The sequence below is a fragment of the Acyrthosiphon pisum genome, chromosome A2, assembly GCF_005508785.2.
Source record: "Acyrthosiphon pisum isolate AL4f chromosome A2, pea_aphid_22Mar2018_4r6ur, whole genome shotgun sequence".
NCBI lineage: Eukaryota > Metazoa > Arthropoda > Insecta > Hemiptera > Aphididae > Acyrthosiphon > Acyrthosiphon pisum.
This window is the reverse complement of record NC_042495.1, coordinates 26,227,249-26,246,351: the sequence shown is the minus strand read 5'-3', so window position 1 is coordinate 26,246,351 and position 19,103 is coordinate 26,227,249. Positions and strand designations below refer to the sequence as shown.

The following is a 19,103-nucleotide window of genomic DNA, read 5'->3' as shown; positions in this document are numbered from 1 at the left end:
ATTTTTATGTGTGTAGCAACCACCACGAATCCGAGACTGGTTAGGTCGGAGAAACGTGGACTTTAAATATTGAGATACACATTGTAACTTACATGCAAATTATACTTTTATTGTACATTTTCGATAATATAATATGGAAAGCACACGAAATATGTGCATTAGTAAATATACATCGTTGATTACCCGACACCTGTTGTCAAGGCTGGGCAAGTTAACGATTTTTTTTAACTTGTTAAGTTAAGTTATTTTAAAATATTTAAGTTAAGTTAAGTTAAAAGTTACTCGTATTAAGTTATTCTTGAAAAAAAGTAACTTATTAAGTTAAAAGTTAATTTGAAAAAAAAAAGTAACGAGTTAATTAACTTAATTAAAATTAACTTAACGTTTTAACTTAATTTTAATTTTTAACTCGTTAATGTCCAGCCTTGCCTGTTGTAGGGTCACCACCATATTGGCATGGTCAGAGCCGCTGTTGTTTTAGATTCTGAGTGAAACATTGAATGAATGAATTTTACAATAATGTGTTTTTTTTAAAAATTTTTTATTTTTGTGTCTGTCATCACCTTTTAAGGCAGTAAAAATGCTTAGATTTTCTTCAACAGTATCTTTTCCGATAGGAAAGTGAATCTAGTTGGTACTTTGGGGGGTCAAAAGTAAAAATTTCTCAGTAGTTTTCAAAAGCGCCGTGAAAAACAAAAGAAAAATTAAAAATTTTTCGCAAAATCGATTTTTGTGAAAATGACGAAAATTTCTAAATTATTTTGAGTTAGAAGTTCAAAAAAAATTTTCTTTTTAAATCCAAGATTTAAAAATGCAATGCAAGATTCCTTATAAATTTATCTACCTTTATCGAAAAAAAATGTCTACAAGAAAGTCAAATCAGATTTTTATGTGCGTTTGAAATTCATATTTTTACAACACTCGATTTCTCATGTAACGATTTCCTTATTTTGTTGTAATTAAAATACGTATGATTGTAGCTACTTGAAATTTTCACTGAATGTATATAGTTTTATTTTCTATACACCATACAATATTCAAAATAATTTGACACTTTTTGAGCTGTTTCCAGACATTTTCAGTTTTCAATTTTTTTAGTTTTTTTTCTATAAATATCAATAACATTTAATTTTATAGGTAAAAAAGTGTGAAAATGTAATGCAAAGCTGTTACCATAGCAGTTGAAAAATATTAAAAATACATAGGCACAATTTTTTTTTTTTATAAGCGTTTAAATTTGTATTTTGACAAAGTTATACGACCCATAAACATATACCGGCTTCTGTTAGGTTAACCTAACCACGGGAATAATTTTGTCACGTTACAAACTCAATGAATTTATTATTATTGGTAGGTAGGAAACGTAATTTTGAATTAAAATTATGTATTGTGTTTATCAAATATTAAATGAATCATTAAATAAGCTAGATAAATAAGGTCTTGCCGTATACTGCATAAGACCATTATCTTAAATCGGTAAAAATATCCGGGAGTAAAAATCGACTGTTACAAACACATGGCGATATGGCATATAATGTTTCAATGACGCCTACTAAACGCAGATTATTCCCCCGCTCCTTCCAAACACACAACCATAATATTACATGTCAAGATTGAAACTGTCGGGAGTCAGTTTCACTGAATCAACATCCGTCATCAAAATTACTAAAATAATATTTCCATCGAAATAACTATTTAGAGGTTATAGATTTTGTAGCCTCCAATAATAATAATTAATAAACAAAGAAAACGACCAAAGTCTGTTAACCTAAACTCCGGGACCAAGCTCGCAAATTCTAGCAAATCACAACAAAGCTTTTGAACAAAACTTTCGTAAAATATACTCTCAAATTCTAGGAGTGTACTCGAAAATACTTGCAGATTATTTGCAAAATATTGGCATAATTTTCATATTGATATGTCCAAGTAGGTGGGCCAAGTTTATGGCCAAGTCTTCAACGATTTAATATAATATTTTCGAAAACTACTATACACTTTTATTTTTAATTCATTATTATTTACATAAAGCTGATATTTTTAAGAGGAGACACAGTCTCAAAGTATGTCCTGACGATCCGTCTCTGTATATATTCCATTTACAAACAAACATATTCGACATATAATTAATAATGCTCTACGTTTCCACACCATTTAAATGTTCGAATGGACACTGCAAAACGGCACAAATGGTCGTAATCGGACGGGTCATCAACCTCCTGTACACGCCGTATCTTACGTTTTTCTCCACTATATCCCTTACAAAAAAACTCTAACCCCTACTTATCTACTAAAATTATAGGTAAGATCCGAGAATTAAATTATATGGAAAATGTGGTGACAAAGTATTTTGATGAGTAGTACGGTTGTTCACCAATGTTTCATTTAATATAATAAAATTCCATAAACAATAGTGTTATCATTGTCTAGCAATCGTATAAATTTTACAATTCAATATTTATAATTATCCCAAAAGTTATGGCTGATACGTTAGTTGATTATAAGTCTTTTTAAAAAACTGTATTCTTCTAGGACATACTCATTATATATTTATATGGGTGGAAGAGGTCTTAAAAGCAACGGCATCGCCATAATTAAACAGTGCCAGCCTGATTACCTTTTGGATATTATGGATCTTTAACTTATAATGTACGAAGTCAATAAATTATTTGAAACTATAATGAAAAATTAATCAATTAAATTAAACAATAAGTACGCTCTCTATATGTACAGTTCATTTGATATATTTATAGAAACATATTTGGTATTCTTCAAGTTATTCTTAATTTTTAAAATTGTCGACCATCAATAATTTTAAGTTAAGTATATTACTATTTTATTACCCAATGCAGAACCGGCACAAAACTTATCAACAGTTACATATCGTTCAAATCCGTTTATATACATATCCCGGCAAGAATTATGGTCAATGTACGGTAAAGATGCCTCCAGCAAAATAGGACTTTCAATACCTTTTTCCGTTTTTCCCCAACCAACAATCTGTAAAAGAATTAAATAGTTGTTGAACTATGTTCAATTGTAATATTAACGTGACATACTAATCACTTTTAATGCGAGTATTGGGAATGAATATAATTATTTGAATATATTTTGACTGATCAAAGTTATTTAATTTTGGAATTCGATAAAATATGAAATAAGAATAATGTATGTCATACGCGTGAATTGGTTTTATGAGCATTTAAAGATTAAAATTTGATAAAATTCGTTATAATCTCGTTTGAACTAGTTTGTAGCTAAAAATGTATAAAATGTTCAGATTATAAACCTAAGGTTTGTTTTTAGTTTTAGGTTGCTATTAAAAAAAATTACGGTAGATACCTACATGTCATTTTTATTCAATGTTTACACTATAATTTTTTTTGCACTATACAATTTTCAAAATAAATTGATTTGTTATGAGCTGTTAAGGACATTTTTAGTTTCCAATATAGAATAGGATCTCACGGCATTTGCTCTTTACATACAAAAATTAAGTAGATTTAATGGACTATTTATTTATTTATTGTCAATAGCGGTAGGTATAGAAATTTAATGTAATTAAATTAAAACAATTTTATCAATTAAATAATACTACAAACAGACCTTCCCTTTAGCTCCATTTGGTATAGTATTTATATCTCTCCAATCAACGCAAACTGGCGCAACACCAATATTAAAAGAAATTCTGTTTCGTACCACAATAATAGCTAAATCATTAGCATGAAACTCAGAAGACCCATGATAATGTTCATTCAGGTGAACAATTTCCACCTATACAAATAGTTTTAAATTTTAATACATGTTATATAAGTCATACCATTTATTTGTAGACTTTAAATTATTAATAACTTACATTCATTATTTTAGTATATTCAATATTGTCAATAATTGTGATATTTCTAGAATATTTTCCAACAGCAATTTTGTACAGACCATAATTTATTGATATACTCCTAGATGACATACCATTTTCCCAAAAACAATGTGCCGCTAAAAATTATATTTATTTAATTAGCGTTTTTTTTTTTTTTTTTAATTAGTTGAAAAAAGATTTTACCAGAAACGACCAAATTTGCAGAAATAATAGATCCTCCACAAATCAAATCATAGTTGGAAGTTATTTTATTAAATCGATAAACTCCAACGTTCCATGGTGCCGTTCCATTCACTGGCTGTTTCACCATCGCTAATCATCCCATTGTTTATATTATTATTAATTTTACCGCAATCTAAAATAATATTCGAATATACATTACATGATAATAATTAACAAGTAAAAATGCCTATAGAATAGACATACTGTTGATGGGTTAAACATTTATATCAAACAATGAACCCAAACCTAACAATTCATTATTCTTAATTTATTTTACCTTTTGTTATGCAAACAAAAGCATCTGGTAACAGTAAAATTATTATTTTACAGTAAATAAGTAAAAAAACAAATAAATTAAAGACTTATAATATGTATATTGTATATGAAAAAAAAATACAATTACATGGAATGCATCTATATAATCGGTTATTCCAAATCCCATTGGACTGACAAACTAATTCTAGTAATGTGTCTTCTTGTCCATATGGTGCATAATATGATTGCTTACATGACGGTGTTGCTATTGTGTCGGGTATCGATAGATCTGAGCAATTAGCATACTTGCAATTATGACTACATTTAAAATCTAGACTATCTGATATTAGAGGTGGACACATTTCTATAAACATAAACAAATTATAATCAAATATAACCAAATCTTGGACTTACAATATATGAATAAACTACTATATATTGTTTACTATTGTATACTACTACTATATATTGTCACGACATTTAAAAAAAATTACTAAACAAAACTTACTGTAACACAGTTTGTAAGAACTCGAATACCATTTTCCTTTTCCCATACAAACCCTAAAGCTAATGGGATAAGCCTTATGATATCCAACATCACAATTCTCAATAACATTAAGGTGGCGATCAATTAATGTTCCGTGAGGTAATACTTCATCAGAACCTTCGTAAGAATATATGACACCTTCAACGGTTGGTAAAATGCACGAATTCACTGTTACCTGTAATAAAGTCTCATGTTAAAAATATATATTATGTCTAAAATATTATTAGTTTTGAAGCAGAAGTTGTCATTAAAAAACCTAGCTAATACAATTAATTAAAAATTTAAATTGATACCTATAAAAAATAAATTTACGTACATGTTTGTTGAAAATTCCACGGAACCAAGGTACATAGTATTGTACGTCTGTAAAAACCATGTAGTTGATTAGCTTATCGCTTCTTACCAAGCTAATCAATATCCCGTTTAAAAAATTTGAAGCAGAGTGTAAAATACCTAAGCCTGATCCTGGCAGTCCTTCAATTATCCTTAGATCTGTAACTAGAGATATTTTATACATAAATACATTTGTTTGTGTAAATACAAACAGTTGATAAATAAATTCATAAATAATTTTTTATTTATGTTTATATACTTATAAATTAACACTTTTTTGCGTTTTAGAATCAGAGTGAAAGGATGAATATATTGATTATACAATGATGTGTTTTTTTTTCAGTCATCTACCCTTGGGATTGTAAAAATGCTTAGAATTTCATCAAAAACATCTTTACTGGTAGGTAAGAAAATCTAGTTGATAAATTGAAAGGGTCTAAAATAAAAACCAGCAAAATCAGTTTTCAAAAAAATCTATTTTAGTGTCGTTTAAAACACTTACTAATATATATTACGTATATTGTTTGAATAGCAGTTGAGAAATATTAAGGCACACTTTTTTATTTAATACATAATCACATATTTTTTTTATATGCAATTTTATTTAAGTTCAAATTTCGACAAAATTTCTCAAATTTAAAAATTTTATAATTATTAAGGAGTTATTTTGGAATTTCTAACTCAAAATTATTTGCACATTTTCGTGATTTTTACGCCTTATGTCAAAATTTGAACTTTAAATGCTTATTAAAAAAATAATTAGTATTGATATTTATAGAATAAAAAAACTAAAAAAATGTGAAATTGAAAATGTCTCTAAACAGTTCAATTAAGTCAAAATATTTTTTATTAATGGCATGGTACATAGAAAATGTTAATATAAACATTCAGCCAAAATGTCATGTACCTACGGTTATTTCTTTTAGAGTTGCACCAAAAACCAAAATCTTTTATCTCGAAAACAGATTATGCGTAAAAATTCCCGTTTTTCCTTAATTTTTCTTTTGTTATTAACATCACTTTAGAAAACTTTTGGGAAATTATTACTTATATCTACTAATAACTAATTATTACCCCCCCCCTCCCCCCCAAAGTACAAAAGTAGAAATACAAGTAAAAAAGTGGTTAAGTGGATGTCGCTCTGCTGTACAGTAGGTTACAAGTGAGTCACTGTATTGGATTGTTTTAAATTTGAATTCAGTGATATTTATTTATATATATAAATGGTTCTGAGCGAAAATGGTTAGTCAGCTTATGATATTACAAAGTATGTTTGATTATATTATGAAGTAATTTATATATTGATCTATTAATGTAGAACCTTGTTTTAAAATTTTAATCCTTAGCTATAAAAGTTCAACATTTTATAAATTTTTAACTACAAAACAATTTGCAAAAAATGAAAATTAGTCCGCAAAATTCCGCGAATTATCCGCAAAATTATGGTACAATAAAAAGTGAAATTTTTTGAACCATTTCGCCAGCATGTCAACAGATTTTTAGATTTGCTAAAAAAATTATTTGTCCAAAAAAATTGAAAATAAATCCGCAAAATTATGCAAATTATCTGCAAAATTGCATGTACCTAGTGATTTGTTTTAGGGTTGTACCAAAAACCAAAATCGTTTTCCCGAAAACAGATTTCGCGTAATAATTCCCGTTTTTCCTTAATTTTTCTTTTGTTTTTCACGTCACTTTTGAAAACTACTGGGAAATTTTTACTTTTGACCCATCTAAAGTACCAACCAGATTCAACTTCCTATCAGAAAAGATACTTTTGAAGGAAATCCAAGAACTTTTATTGTCCTAAAAGGTGATGACTGATACAAAAATAAAAAAAAACACATTGTAAAATCAATACATTCAACGTTCCAATCTAAAATTGAAAACCGACAATGTCCGTAAACAGCTCAAAAAGGGTCAAATTATTTTCATAATTTTATCATTTCTAGAAAATGCTAATATAAATATTCAGTGAAATTTTCAAGTATCTACAGTCATTCGTTTTTTAATTACAATAAAATAAGATAATCGTTACATAAGTAATCGAATGAATATCAAATGTTGTAAAAATATGAATTTCAAACGCTCATAAAAATTTAATTTGACTTACTTGTAGACATTTTTTTTTGTTTGAAAAGGGTAGAAAAACTTATGAGGATTCTTGTATTAAATTTTCAAATCTTAGATTTAATAAGAAAATTTTTTATGAATTTCCAACTCAAAATAATTTGCAAATTTTCGTCATTTTCGTCATTTTTACGTATTTTGTTAATATTTGAACTTTAGATGCTTATGAAAAAAAATTGTGACAATGGATTTTTAATTTTTTTCAAATGTCATTGTAACAATATAGTAGGAGCCTCCTATTCAATTTTCAAGCTTTTTTAACAAACAAATACAATTTTATTGATATTTATAGAAAAAAAAAACTAAAAAAAAGAAAACTGAAAATGTCCATAAACAGCTCAAAATAAGTCGAAATATTTGGAAAATGTTATGGTGTATGCTATGGTTAAAATGCTCAAATAAACATTCAGTCAAAATTTCATGTACCTACGGTCATTTATTTTAGAGTTGCACCGAAAACCTCTTTTGAAAATTACTGGGAAATTTTTACTTTTGAACCTCCAAAGTACCAACTAGATTCACTTTCACTATCAGAAAAGGTATTGTTGAAAAAAATCCAAGCATTTTTACTGTATTAAAAGGTGATGACAGATGTCAAACACAACAATTTAAAAAAATTAAAAAATTAAATAAGAAAACACACATCAATGTAAAATTAATACATTCATCACTCTACTCAGAGTCTAAAAGTTATAGCGTTCCAAATTAATTTAATCAAAAAAATTCTGATATTTAAAAAAATTCTAAAAAATAAACTACTTGATTTAGATAAATGTTTTTACCATCCAAATGGTTCTTATAATCAAATTCGAAAATTGGCTATTTTGAATTTATTCAAAAAAATTTAAATCAAATTTATAATTTTTCATTTTGGTATTAAAAAATAAAAATAATTTTTTTTGTATTACACGTGTAGCGCAAGTGGCTATACATTATGTATCAAAAAAAAAATTTTAAAATATTGATTAAAACAAAAGTTATTCCAAAAGTCAGTTCTATCTGTTACACCCTATATATATATGTGAAAATGAAAACCTTTGAGTGATATTTTCTCGGAAACTACTGAACCACTTGTTATGATTTTTTTTTTAAACTTAAGAGCTCACTGCGGAGAAGTGAAATATAGATTTCTAAAATTATATGTAAAAATGATATGTATATTTATGTATAGGTATTTTAGGATCCAAGTGATTGACACGTTTATTAGTTATTTTAAATTTTAATACCTTTTCAATGCGTTTTTTTTTATTAACTTGACTTATTAATCGAAGTTAAATTAAGTTAACATTATTTGTTAACTTCATTTAAACTTAATTGATGTTTTTAAAATGTCAATTAACTTACCTTTTAACTAAATTGGAAAAAAAAATACTTAACTTAACTTATAACGAGTCAAAAAATATCATTAACTTGCCTAGTCTTGGTTATCAATGAGTTACATCAAAAACCAAATTCGATTTTGTCAAAAACCAATTTTTCAGAGGTTTTTACTTTCGACCTCCTAAAGTACCAACTAAATTTATTTTCCTATCAGAAAAGATGCTGCTGATGAAAATTGAAACATGTTTACTGCTCCAAAAGGTGACGACAGACACAAATAAAAATTAAAACTTAAAAAACACATAATTATTGTAAAACTAATACATTCATCGCTCCACTCAGAATCTATAACTAAAATCATTGTTCTCCGTTTAAATAGGTATCTATATAATTTTATTCAAATTCATTGAACCTATTAAAAATATTTATTAAGTATATTATATTATTTTATAGATTTTTTGGTTACAGTATTAACTAGAAATGAGAAAACATAATTTAAAAGTTCAATCCTTGGCAATATAAATTAAATATACTTACTATAAAATCGTTCAATAAAGTATTCAACAACTGTGAAATGAATGGAAAATCGATTTAGACACTATAAGAAAACATTTATAATATGTATATTGTAGCAAAAAAAAAAAAAATAATCATGAATGCTGAACATTTTTAAAACGTCGTGGTATATTAATGGCTACTACTCCTACTGGATTCCGTTTATAATTCATTGACGCTATTACCATTGTCCAGGTATTGGTTTTCTGGTTTTAATATTCTGTACAATATGCAGTAGAAGTTTCTGTAGTTCCTACAGAATACTGTTTATGATTCCTTAACGGTGCGACTATAGTCCAGGTATTGGTTTTGGGGCTGTGATATTCTGTAGAATTCTAAAAAGAACCAACTCGAATTCCACCAACGACACAAAATAAACCGTCTAATGCAACTACACCTACATTCAAAAATTAAGTTAAATTTAATATATTTAAAAAAAAAATTCATGAAATAATTTTGAATTATTCTACGATTAGTTACCTGCACGTTGTCGAAGCAAATGTATATCAACAATAGTTGTCCTAACTCCTGTACTTGGTGTGTATGCTTCAAAAATTTGAAACCACCGAATGAATATACGGATAATATCCTTACCCTTAAGACGTCTGATAATAAATACTGTAATAATACAACTAAAAACATAAAAATATTAATTCCGCTGAAATCAAAATATGTTCTATGTTGAACCGGAATAATAATATAATATTATACAATATGCGTGCTTCATGTCATAATAAGTACAGTAGAAACTCGATTAACCGTCAATGTCGGGACCGAGACAATGACGGTTAATCGAATAGACGGTTAACAGAAACACAATAATACAAAACAATTTTTCAATAAAAGTATATATGTATATATTTTACAACGTAATTTTCAGACAAAAATAATAAATTTAATACATAATAATAAAATAACAATAAATAATAAATACCAATAATATACAATATGTAATAACATAAAGAATACTATTTAAAAAAATATTAAACAAAAAAATCCGTATCTTCTTCTGTTTTTTTGAGTCACGAGCTTTTTGAGCGGCCATGTTTCGTATTTTACGAAGAAGTAAGACCTGCGTTACATTTGCCTCCTCTTGTACCTCAAACCAATCAATGTATTTTGATAACTTTTTTTTTGTCAGTGACCGATGACGGATAACAGAAACTGACGGTAAATCGAGTGACGGTTAATCGAGTTTCTACTATATAATGTTTTGCGTCTTTACAAATTTTTTTGTACCCCTCCCGTTTCATATGTGCAGTGATTTTCAAGTTATTTATAGTCATATACATTATTGCAACAATATTTAAGCATACATCTGTATAATATTCGATGGCTAAAATTAAATCAACGAATATTTTGTTAGTAGACCAACATAGAAACGGGAAATAAATAATGCATTAAAAACAAAAATCCATTTGGTATTAATCATTATACATATAGCATTGAACCGTTCAATTGCTTTTCAACGTTTTTTCTATAATTTATTATACGATTCGCATAATGTTGTACCGTGCCACGCGATGGAAGCTGGCCTTCCAGGACCTCCAGGCCTTCAAACAAGGCATGGTTTCATTATCTAGACGTCGGACGTTCACGAAACGAGTAGTAAAGGTGGACATCCGAATACCTATAGTAAATCAAAGGGAGGTGGCGTTTTGCTATTTCACTAAAATAGCTTCAATTCATCGGAAAAGGAAGAATAAACGGGGATACCACCTAAAGCACCAGAAGAGCAATAACTTTTTAGCCTGGTCAGGTATGTCCGATAATAATTCATCCGCTACCGTAGTGTCTGGATGTCACTCGACTGGAGTCAGTGCCTCGACTGGACTCAGTGCATCGACCGGAGTCAGTGCCTCGACCGGAGTCAGTACCTCGACCGGAGTCAGTGCCTCGACTGGAGTCTGTTCCACAACAAAATATACAACTCCAAATAAGTTGTTATTAGTCAGTAACGGAAACGTGTCGAAGGTAAACGAACAGATGAAAATATTGGAGACTACAGGAGATTTGGAACTGTGTACGTCGTTGACGTCGAACAATTTTCAACCGATGACTGCAATGATTGGAATAGAGCACGATCCAGTTGTGAAAGATTGCGACTCAGAAATGACCCAGTCAACTCGCAAAAGTCTTATTAAACAGGTACTTGTGGTGCACAACAGTCTTACGACTTATTATTGAGACCACCAAATGTATCATAACTTATATGGTTAAACACGTCTAATACGTACGAAATTATGATAATATCATTATGAACCGACCAATACATAATGAGTATATAATTTAATTATTTTACAATTTTAAGAACTAATATTATACAGATAACGTAGAAAAACAGAAATTAGTATCTTCCTACGATGTAAAATTAAATTCAATATTATACCTGTATTATTAGGTGGATTCTATTGACCTCGTTGTGGCAATGTTAAAAGGTTTGTCATTAGATGATAAACGTAAAATAAAAGAATCCGAAAAGGAACATTTTGTGAGTATTAATACGTCCAAACAACCATAATATACCACCGAACAAACCTACTATACACACCTACCTATTTTTGTATAAACTCGGTAATATTTATACAAATCGGTATTCCACGGTTATATTTCAAATATTATGAACACTCCGGCCTTTTGAACACAAATTTACATATTATTGTAAATTAAACTGTGATTATAAAATAATATACTTGATATTAATAATTTTGAAATATACCACTTGCTAATTGTGGTGAATTTTAATTACAATTAATATTGACAATATAATATTTTTGTTGTAATTAGGAGACCTTCCAGGCACATAGACCATACGCACGGCCGTACGCGAAAAGATTGAAGGTGTCCAACAATTAGAAATTGTGTCAATAATATTGTATTATTATTATTAATTTGTTAAAGCGTTTTCAAAACATTTATTTAATTGTTGTATGTTTCCTTGTATTTGTTTAATTATAATTTATAATAAATTGTTCAGTTGCTTTGTACTCATTATTTTGTAATTACGATATTATACGAAAATATTATTGAGTTATAATATTAATTTGGCAAATCTATGCAGGTATGAAGGTAATTAATAAACCAATTTTAATTTTCATGTTATGACGTCCAATATGGTATTTTCAAAATTTACACTCAAGCTTACTTTTTGAGTTAAGTTGAAAAACCAAAAAATGGTAATTACTAATTAATAATAAATTGGTGATGGTCAAAATAAGACCCAGACCTTCAAAATCTTAGTCTTAGTCTTGGAGACTCAGTCTTTGTCTTGGTCTTGGGTATACACCTTAATATCGTCCTTGGTCTTGGTCTTGCGCAAGACTCTTGCAAGGCTCTTGCTATTTTCACAATATATATTGTGGGAGTCGGGAGTGCTCAACGATATTACACGGTCCCGACTGTCTAAATTATGAGTAAATTATAGTATTTATCCCGCAATTACTTATTGATGAACGTATGTAAGTTTAATAACAATGTATAATAACTAATAAGAAGACTTAGTAATTAACCTCTGTGTTTTTATTTCAATCCAATATAGATAGGTTTTTATAATAATAATGTGTTTTAATTAATAACAGATTTTCATATTATACAACAAAATAATAATTAATAGGTATGCCCTGGTGTACAACAGATAATGAATAACAATAAAATATGATAATATGAATGAATTACAACAGATTTGCATACCTGATAATGTTATGCTGCTGCGAACCAGAATTTTTACTCCGGGCACCTAAAAAGTTTAGATACGTTTTAAACGCCATCCACTAAATATTAAACGACGAATTGAACAAAGTTTGGGTCGTATAGAGTTGGTACATTTAACGATCAACAAAGTGCACGGGGCTAGTTTCTAATAATTCTATACGGTCCGATACCGACATACCACACGCACACACGCATTATGACTATAGACACAACTACACAAGACTTAGTGGGTACTAGGTACACAACAATGATATTTTGATTGGCCCGCATATTTTATTAATATTATCCGTTAAATTCTTAATATTATTATCAATAAACATAAATAGATGTTTACGGATTATGGCTTTAATGATTTTCCGAAACGGTGTAGGTATTTTTCTTTTTTCATTTAGTGAGTTATTAGCTAGGTAATTATAATACATGGTAGTGCTACTTAACTATTGAAATCACGATTATTATTATAATTCAAAACCTACAGTACCCTCCCCTATAGTTCCACAGGCTAATGACCTCAATTTTCGAAGCCTCAACTCGAAAAAAATAATGAGAGCAGTATAATTTTTAGACAAAAAGTCACCGGTAATATGCATAATATAATATTTATAATAATTATATATATACTAAATAGTAAAATGTGATTCAGCTCATATTACGTCCTATGCTATAACCGACAATATAAAATATTTATATTGCATTTATTGACAAACGACTGAACACAACTTACATTGAACGTTACACAAACCCCTCAATTGACATTATAATTATTTAAATAATTTCAATTTAGTTGAACATGGATCAGGTAACGTGAGAACATTTTAAAAGATACAACAAAATATTGCACTATAAGAAAAATAATAACATGATAATATAACTAAGGTAATTAATAGAATAAAACGTCAACCATAATCGGAAAAAATGGTTATCGACTTTTTGGTTATATTAGAGTTCAGCCTGGACGTGGAGACTTCGGAACTTCCCCTGCTTGTCACACTGGTTGCCGAATTGGTGGCTTGTACTGGCAGAGTATTATTATCGTTCCAAAGAAGCACCGAGCCACGTGGCCCACAATAATTAGGTATACAATTTTGTTGAAAATTTAATTTCAAAAGTTTGTAAAAAATATATAGACTACTTATGTGTTTTTAGTAGGTACTTCTAAATGTCTGTAGGAAAAAAGGAACTATGCATGTCCAATGTCCATTGTCTACAGTACATTGCTGAGTGTATATTGTAATTTAGAAAACCTTCTCAAAAAATTGTCAGGCACTTTTTTCGACGATGTTAATTATTGTAGGTTTTTAATGATATTAAATAAATACAAATTAATGAAAATTCCGGAACATTTAATTTGTGATCCAGTTACATCCTGTAAGACGTCTTGTTCAACTGATTTTACTTCACGTTTGATCTTCAGCTATAATGATAAATTAGTAGTTGGCACGGCAGAGATCGTTATATTATTAGAAACTAATAATATGTAGATGTGATTTACTTCATTGAAACAGATCCACGGTGTGTCGGTGTTTCAGTTGAACACTCTATGTTAATATTACTAATAATTTTAGGAAACTTTTAATAATTAATAATTTTAATTTGTTGTGCCTATAAACACATTTTGGAAAGAGCAGTTTTTGGAAAATGCTTTGATTTTCAACTTTGAGGGTGTTTTTAGTGGTTTAATTTTTTCAACAACAGTCTTTATTTTGTAATGTTTTAAAATGTTATATATAAGATAGGACGCAGTTAACTTATCTAAAAATATTCGTGTATAAAAATAATTACTTATTATTTAGTTTTTAAATATAAAAAATAAAATGTTGTTAACACGGAGTCCTGTGTAGGCAATTTAGCTACACTACTGTCGTGGGTCAAATTATTTTCAGTGCCTTATGAAGCAACAAAATTATAATAATAGACTAATAATAATAAAATATGACGCTATACCAAGCTGTACGGTATATTTACTATTTTTAAAATACTTTTTTCGATTGAAGAATAAGTTATAACTGTAAATATTAAGATGAATGTGTTGACGCAACAGCAGGATTATGTCAGTTCCCACACAGCATTTTAATATTTCCCAACTATGATATAAATATTTTCAGGAAAACAATATATTTGTCGAAATATTTGAAAAAGTTGCGTAAATAATAAGGAAATATTTTATTTATATTTTTTGGCCAAGAAGTTCACTTTTGAAAAATATTTTCTAAAAAACATTAACAAAACATTTTAATCATATTTTTTTAAAAATATTTTCATGGAAACATTATAAAAATGTTAAGTCAACATTTTTGTGCAATATTATATTATTTTATGAGAATAAAATATTTATACAATATTATTATTCAAGCACTCCAAAATATTCACAAAATAATATTATCATTTCCCAAATGCTGTGTGGGTTATGGACCCTTTTGTTAATGCTTACTGCTTAGGTTTTTACGTATATTATATTATAATTAATTTTAAAATATATTTATTTTTGATAATTTTGTTTTATTTTTAAGAATTCATTATAATTTTTTTTTTCTTATCTTGCATTTTGATTAACTTATATTATTATAATCCATAATCTAGATTTACAAAATGTCTGCAATTTATAATTTTAGTAATTGTATTAAAAGGTTTGTTAGGAGTCATAGACAAAACTACAAACTAATAAAAATAATATTGTTAGAATCTGTTTAAATAAACATACTTTAGTAAGTTCTACAATTAAAAATTATAGTTATCTGAGGGTATTGTCCATTAAACTCCATTAGAAAAAAAAAATGTTATATTGTTTGTATTTAATCGTTTTATTAAAGGCAATTACAGTAAAACATTGTATATAAGATAGAATTATATAACAAAGTATATAACAAAGTCATTTGTTGATCATCTAGGCTCAACGTATTTTAACTCAAGAAATTTCAAATATAAAAAAAAACATCCACTTCATTCAAAGTAATGTTAAAAAGATTTTATATGAATGGATATTTCTAAATTTGAGATAAATAATTTCGTTCTCTATTGCTAATCACATGATTAAGTACTTTTTAATAAATATCTGCTTATTTTAATAAATTTTAATACACTTATTAATTTTTATTTTTATCAATACTATTTATTCTTTTATTTTATTTGAATGTACCTATCAGTAGTTTTTCTTATCCAAGTGTCATAAAATATTATTATTAAATTAAACAAAAAAAAACCAAAATCGTTATTATGTGTTTAAATATCTCTCTAATTTCATCCATATTTGAACCAAAAATATCTATAAAGAAAATTGTGTCAATCTAAACAATTTATAAAATTTTTGGTAACAGTATTAACGACTTATTATAAACATTAATTTATACGATCAATTCTTAGCTAAAGATAATTTACATAGTAATTAAACATATTATACATGTATAGCTAGGTACAAATCATAATTTGCCAATTTTCGTTAAAATAAATGAAAAAAATAATTGAGATACTATAATACAGAATAAGAAAACATAAATATAATATATTGTATCAATAAATAAATAAAGCATAGTTAGAAGTTTTAAGATGGCGTGTCCTATTAATGGCTATTAGACCTGATGAAGTATGTGAAAATTTGTCTGAATGTACGACTATTGTCCAGGTATTGGTTTCGAGACTGTGACATTCTGTAGAACGCATAACAATCAAGTCGTAAGATCCACCAGTGACATACAATAAACCGTCTAATGCAACTACACCTATATTGAAAATTAAGTCCAATTCAATATATTTAAAAAAAAAAAAAACGAGTAGTACCTATCTCAGTTGTCAAAATGTATATAGGTACTAATGATAGTCGTTGAAAAAACAAATTCAATATGTATAGGTATTACAACAATTTGAATAAATAAAACAATGTGTGAAGTTGTTAAAGTATATCTAAGAAAGTCACTACCAAATAACAAATGAAAAAAAAATACGTAAAAAGATAAAAACAATTTAAAAAACTAAAAAAGTGAACCCAATAGTCAGAAATGTCGTATTTAAGTAGGTAATCTAAAAACAATGCATTGGCTAGGTATCTCGTTATCTGGCTATCTCTAATGGAAACATTACGACTTCAATACGTGCACTGCTGTTTTTGCCATTCCACTGAAATATTTAAATAAAATTAGATTTCAGTTGCACAACTAGCAAATATGTGCGGCGCTGGCTATGTATACGCAGCTTAAAACGAGACAGTTATACTATAATTTTGATTATATTGTATTTTACTATTGTTATTGTTAATTTAAGAAATTAAAATATTTGTACCATGTCTCTTTAATAAATATAATTATATCTATTGGCTTTTACCATACAAATTTGTGTTAGAATTTTCGGGCTCACAGTTCATGACATTGTTTTTATACATCGAGTACATATTATGAACATCAAATGCCATCGTTGTAATCACGCCATACCTATTTAAAAGTGTGCCGTAATAATTAGTAGTAAAACGTAATCTTTGGTAGAGGCGTAGAGCGCATACGACGAGATAGCACAATGCATTTTTCTATAAATGCACAGCTATATAGTAAAATCCTATTGTTGTTATTGTGTGCATAATATATTTGTGTACGTTATAATCTCAACGAGAACACTGCGTCAACTCCGTGTAAAAAAACGATAAGAAAAAAAATATTAATCTAACAAATCGCTTTAAATTGTGTGATGATATACGAAGTAGAATCTAAGTAAATCTTCGAACGTGTAAGATATTTTCAATAGTTATTAGTCCAAATGTAATAGAAATGAATTATTTATATTTTTTTTTATCACCTAAATTACTATGTGAATTATTGAAGTGAATACCTACTTATTGAGGTGACACTCGTCTCTCACATAATACAATAAATAATATAGTATAATTCAAAGTGTCGATTTGTGTACGTGAGTATAATATTAAGACGTTGAGGTTATAGGAGAGTGATTATCTCCCAAAAATACATACCTGCAAATTAGTGCAGACTAGACAGATCGGCATTCAGCGCTATACCAACTTATGAACATGATAACACAATGCAATTTGACACACCCAATTGATGTCATTAAAAAAAAAAAATTCAGCAAAGACAAATACCGAATGAGATTGTGCATGTGAGTGTGATTGAACGGCAGTGTCGTGAACATCCTTCAATACGTTTTTTTATGACGTAGTGTGCGTAACAGATATACTTAACAATATGCCGCATATAGTATAATACTAGCAATTGTGTTGTAATAATTAACCACAATATTATATAATTTACCGTGCTTTTATAGAGTAAGTTATTTAGCGGTGTATTTTTTTCGTAAGGTATAACTCATCAAAATCAAACTCTATTAAAAATGATAATGTTTGGAAGATATTGGGGATATGGTGATTTTAAAATGTTAACTGTTTAATATTATATTAATTTATCAGCATATTCAGTTTGCAATAATGGACCCAACTGTCAAATTGTAATACTAGATCCAGTCTTACATTTATATATAATATTTTTGTAAAACTATTTTAAGAACTATTACAGTTGGTATAAACATTCGAATAACTAAAAAACTACTTGTTTGAATTAGGTAGGCATATCAATATTTTCAAAAATAAATGATCCACTAAATAATTAATAATAAAAAAAGCCCTCTTATATCTCATTTAAAGAACTGAAATTAGTATCAACGCAGGACACTGCTTAAGTAGTACAAAACTTATAAATTCGTGATGCAATGAAAAAAAGTTTTAAGTGGGTCATCGCAATGGATTTATTAAGTTTGAATTCAATGATATAAAATTAATGTATACGAAAAAAGAATAATGATTCAAATCAAAGACGGTCGTCGATCTGTACTACTACTTAGTATTGAACTACTAAGAATATTTTATTATATTATCGCTACTAAAGTTATTTATTTTACTATTAGGTTTAACTTATTTTCGCCAAAAACATTTAATTTACAAATATAATTGTGTGTATACCTATTATATAATATTAAAATAATAAGGTCTACGGGGAAATGTTCATCATGATTCACGTGTCATCAGAATCAAAGCGTTACAGAATAAAAAGTTATATTTAACGTTTCGCGTATCGTCGCAAATCGATATGGACCATTTGTTTTGATTTCTCTGTTATCTATTTACACCGTCTCACCATAACAATACCTACCTACATATTTTTT

The 19,103-nt window shown here is 27.8% G+C and overlaps 2 protein-coding genes across 4 annotated transcripts in view; both read right to left on the bottom strand.

Annotated features, from left to right (window-relative positions):
• Positions 1 to 3,969, bottom strand: part of LOC100162607 (mannan-binding lectin serine protease 2) — a 6,575-nt gene extending 2,606 nt beyond the window's left edge. Inside the window, exons 1-3 of the mRNA XM_029489891.1 lie at positions 3,952 to 3,969; positions 3,604 to 3,771; positions 2,841 to 2,997 (exon numbers count right to left, since the gene is read on the bottom strand). Of these exons, the coding sequence (XP_029345751.1) occupies positions 2,841 to 2,997; positions 3,604 to 3,771; positions 3,952 to 3,969 (343 nt within the window). The remainder of the gene's footprint in view (positions 1 to 2,840; positions 2,998 to 3,603; positions 3,772 to 3,951) is intronic.
• The window catches only part of LOC100573239, a 29,446-nt gene continuing 14,196 nt past the window's right edge, over positions 3,854 to 19,103 (bottom strand). For all 3 annotated transcript variants that reach the window (XM_008182909.3, XM_029490493.1, XM_029490494.1), the window contains exons 9-13: positions 5,215 to 5,396; positions 4,860 to 5,073; positions 4,500 to 4,715; positions 4,058 to 4,229; positions 3,854 to 3,990 (exon numbers count right to left, since the gene is read on the bottom strand). In XM_008182909.3, coding sequence (XP_008181131.2) covers positions 4,126 to 4,229; positions 4,500 to 4,715; positions 4,860 to 5,073; positions 5,215 to 5,396 — 716 coding nt within the window. In that variant the 3' untranslated portion in view covers positions 3,854 to 3,990; positions 4,058 to 4,125. The remainder of the gene's footprint in view (positions 3,991 to 4,057; positions 4,230 to 4,499; positions 4,716 to 4,859; positions 5,074 to 5,214; positions 5,397 to 19,103) is intronic.